Source organism: Lipotes vexillifer, unplaced genomic scaffold, assembly GCF_000442215.2.
Source record: "Lipotes vexillifer unplaced genomic scaffold, Lipotes_vexillifer_v1.1 scaffold691, whole genome shotgun sequence".
NCBI classification, from domain to species: domain Eukaryota; kingdom Metazoa; phylum Chordata; class Mammalia; order Artiodactyla; family Lipotidae; genus Lipotes; species Lipotes vexillifer.
In genome coordinates, this window is record NW_006788040.1 from 3,125,988 (window position 1) to 3,127,289 (window position 1,302).

General features: G+C 56.9%; 1 protein-coding gene across 1 annotated transcript in view; it reads left to right on the forward strand.

Moving 5' to 3' along the window:
* The first annotated feature begins 316 nt into the window (after positions 1-316).
* Positions 317-1,302, forward strand: part of HSCB (HscB mitochondrial iron-sulfur cluster cochaperone) — a 14,040-nt gene continuing 13,054 nt past the window's right edge. Inside the window, exon 1 of the mRNA XM_007461148.1 lies at positions 317-579. Coding sequence (XP_007461210.1) covers positions 344-579 — 236 coding nt within the window. The 5' untranslated portion in view covers positions 317-343. The remainder of the gene's footprint in view (positions 580-1,302) is intronic.

Consider the following 1,302-nt stretch of genomic DNA (forward strand, 5'->3'; position numbering starts at 1 on the left):
GAGAAGTTCCCGCTATGACTCACCGCGAGCCCACCTAGCACCGCACACTCTGAGCAGCCGTAGCCAGCGGAGTGGCGCTAAACCCGCTGATACAAACTCCACCCTCAGCCAATCAAAACACCCCTCCGCCCCCGCCGGACCAATGACAAACAGCGGATGTGGCGACCCACATAGCCTCAATGCTTTCTGGGAGTTGTAGTTTAAAACGCAGAGCGGGACTCAGAATCCAGGTTTCCCCCGGGTAGTCCCGCCCCCTCAGCTTCCCGGCCAATCAGCAGCACCAGTCTGGTCGACCACTTTCTCTCCCCAACAGGTGACCGCGGGGAGGCCGGCCGCTGGCCAGATGTGGTGCGGAAGAACCAGGGTCTTGCTCCGGGTGTCGGGGTTATGGCCGACAGGGGTGCTCGGGAGGAGACCGCTAAACTGCAGTGCTGCGTCACTGGCGGGAAGCAACTCCCCCCGGTGTTGGAACTGCGGCGGCCTAGAGGGCCCCTTGCGGGGGGACCGGTTCTTCTGCCCTCAGTGCCGCGCGCTGCAGCCACCTGACCCCACGCGAGACTACTTCAGCCTCATGGACTGGTAAGGGAGGCGGTTTCGGGAAATGCGTCTGGGCATGCGAGATGGAGGGCTGGTCAGGCTAAGGGAGGAGAAGGCGGGACCAGTTACATGGGTGGGCGGAGCCCTAGAGAACAGGGGCCGGGGGTGGGGCCTGGGAGAAGGTGGGTGGGATGTGTCGGGAGAGGAAACCGAGGGGCCGGACTGAGCGGCGAAGCTTTGTGGGATGATGACGAGAGTGGAGCGTGAACTGGTGGGGCAAGGAGTGTGATTAGGGGAAATTGAGGTTTGGAGCCTGCAATGGAGACTTGAGGGGCGGGACCTGAGAGAAGGAAGTTCAGAGGTGGGGCCTGAGGGAAGGGTGCTTGCGCGGCCCTTGGCGGATGGAGTCTTGAGGAATAGGTTCAGAAGGTTTAAAGTTGGGTTGAGACTTTTAAGAAAGAAATAATGAGGTGTTATCCAAAGTGAGAGAGTAATAGCAAAGAAAAACTTAATGCTATGGGCAGAGTCTAAGGGAAAAGTGAGAATTGGAAGGTCTGAGAAATAGATGTTTTTTGTTTACCTCCGAAGGTTGAGGAGCTTGGAGAGGTGGTCAAGTTTGGGCGAAGCTAAACTAATGAGATAGGGCACGCTCTGGGAATAGAAAGCGAAGAGGATTCGATTAAAATAAAGTGAGAGGTAGAGATGAAGGGACCTGGGCCTTAGAAAAATAGAATGGGATTCAGGAATGCCTCTTCGCCTTAACTC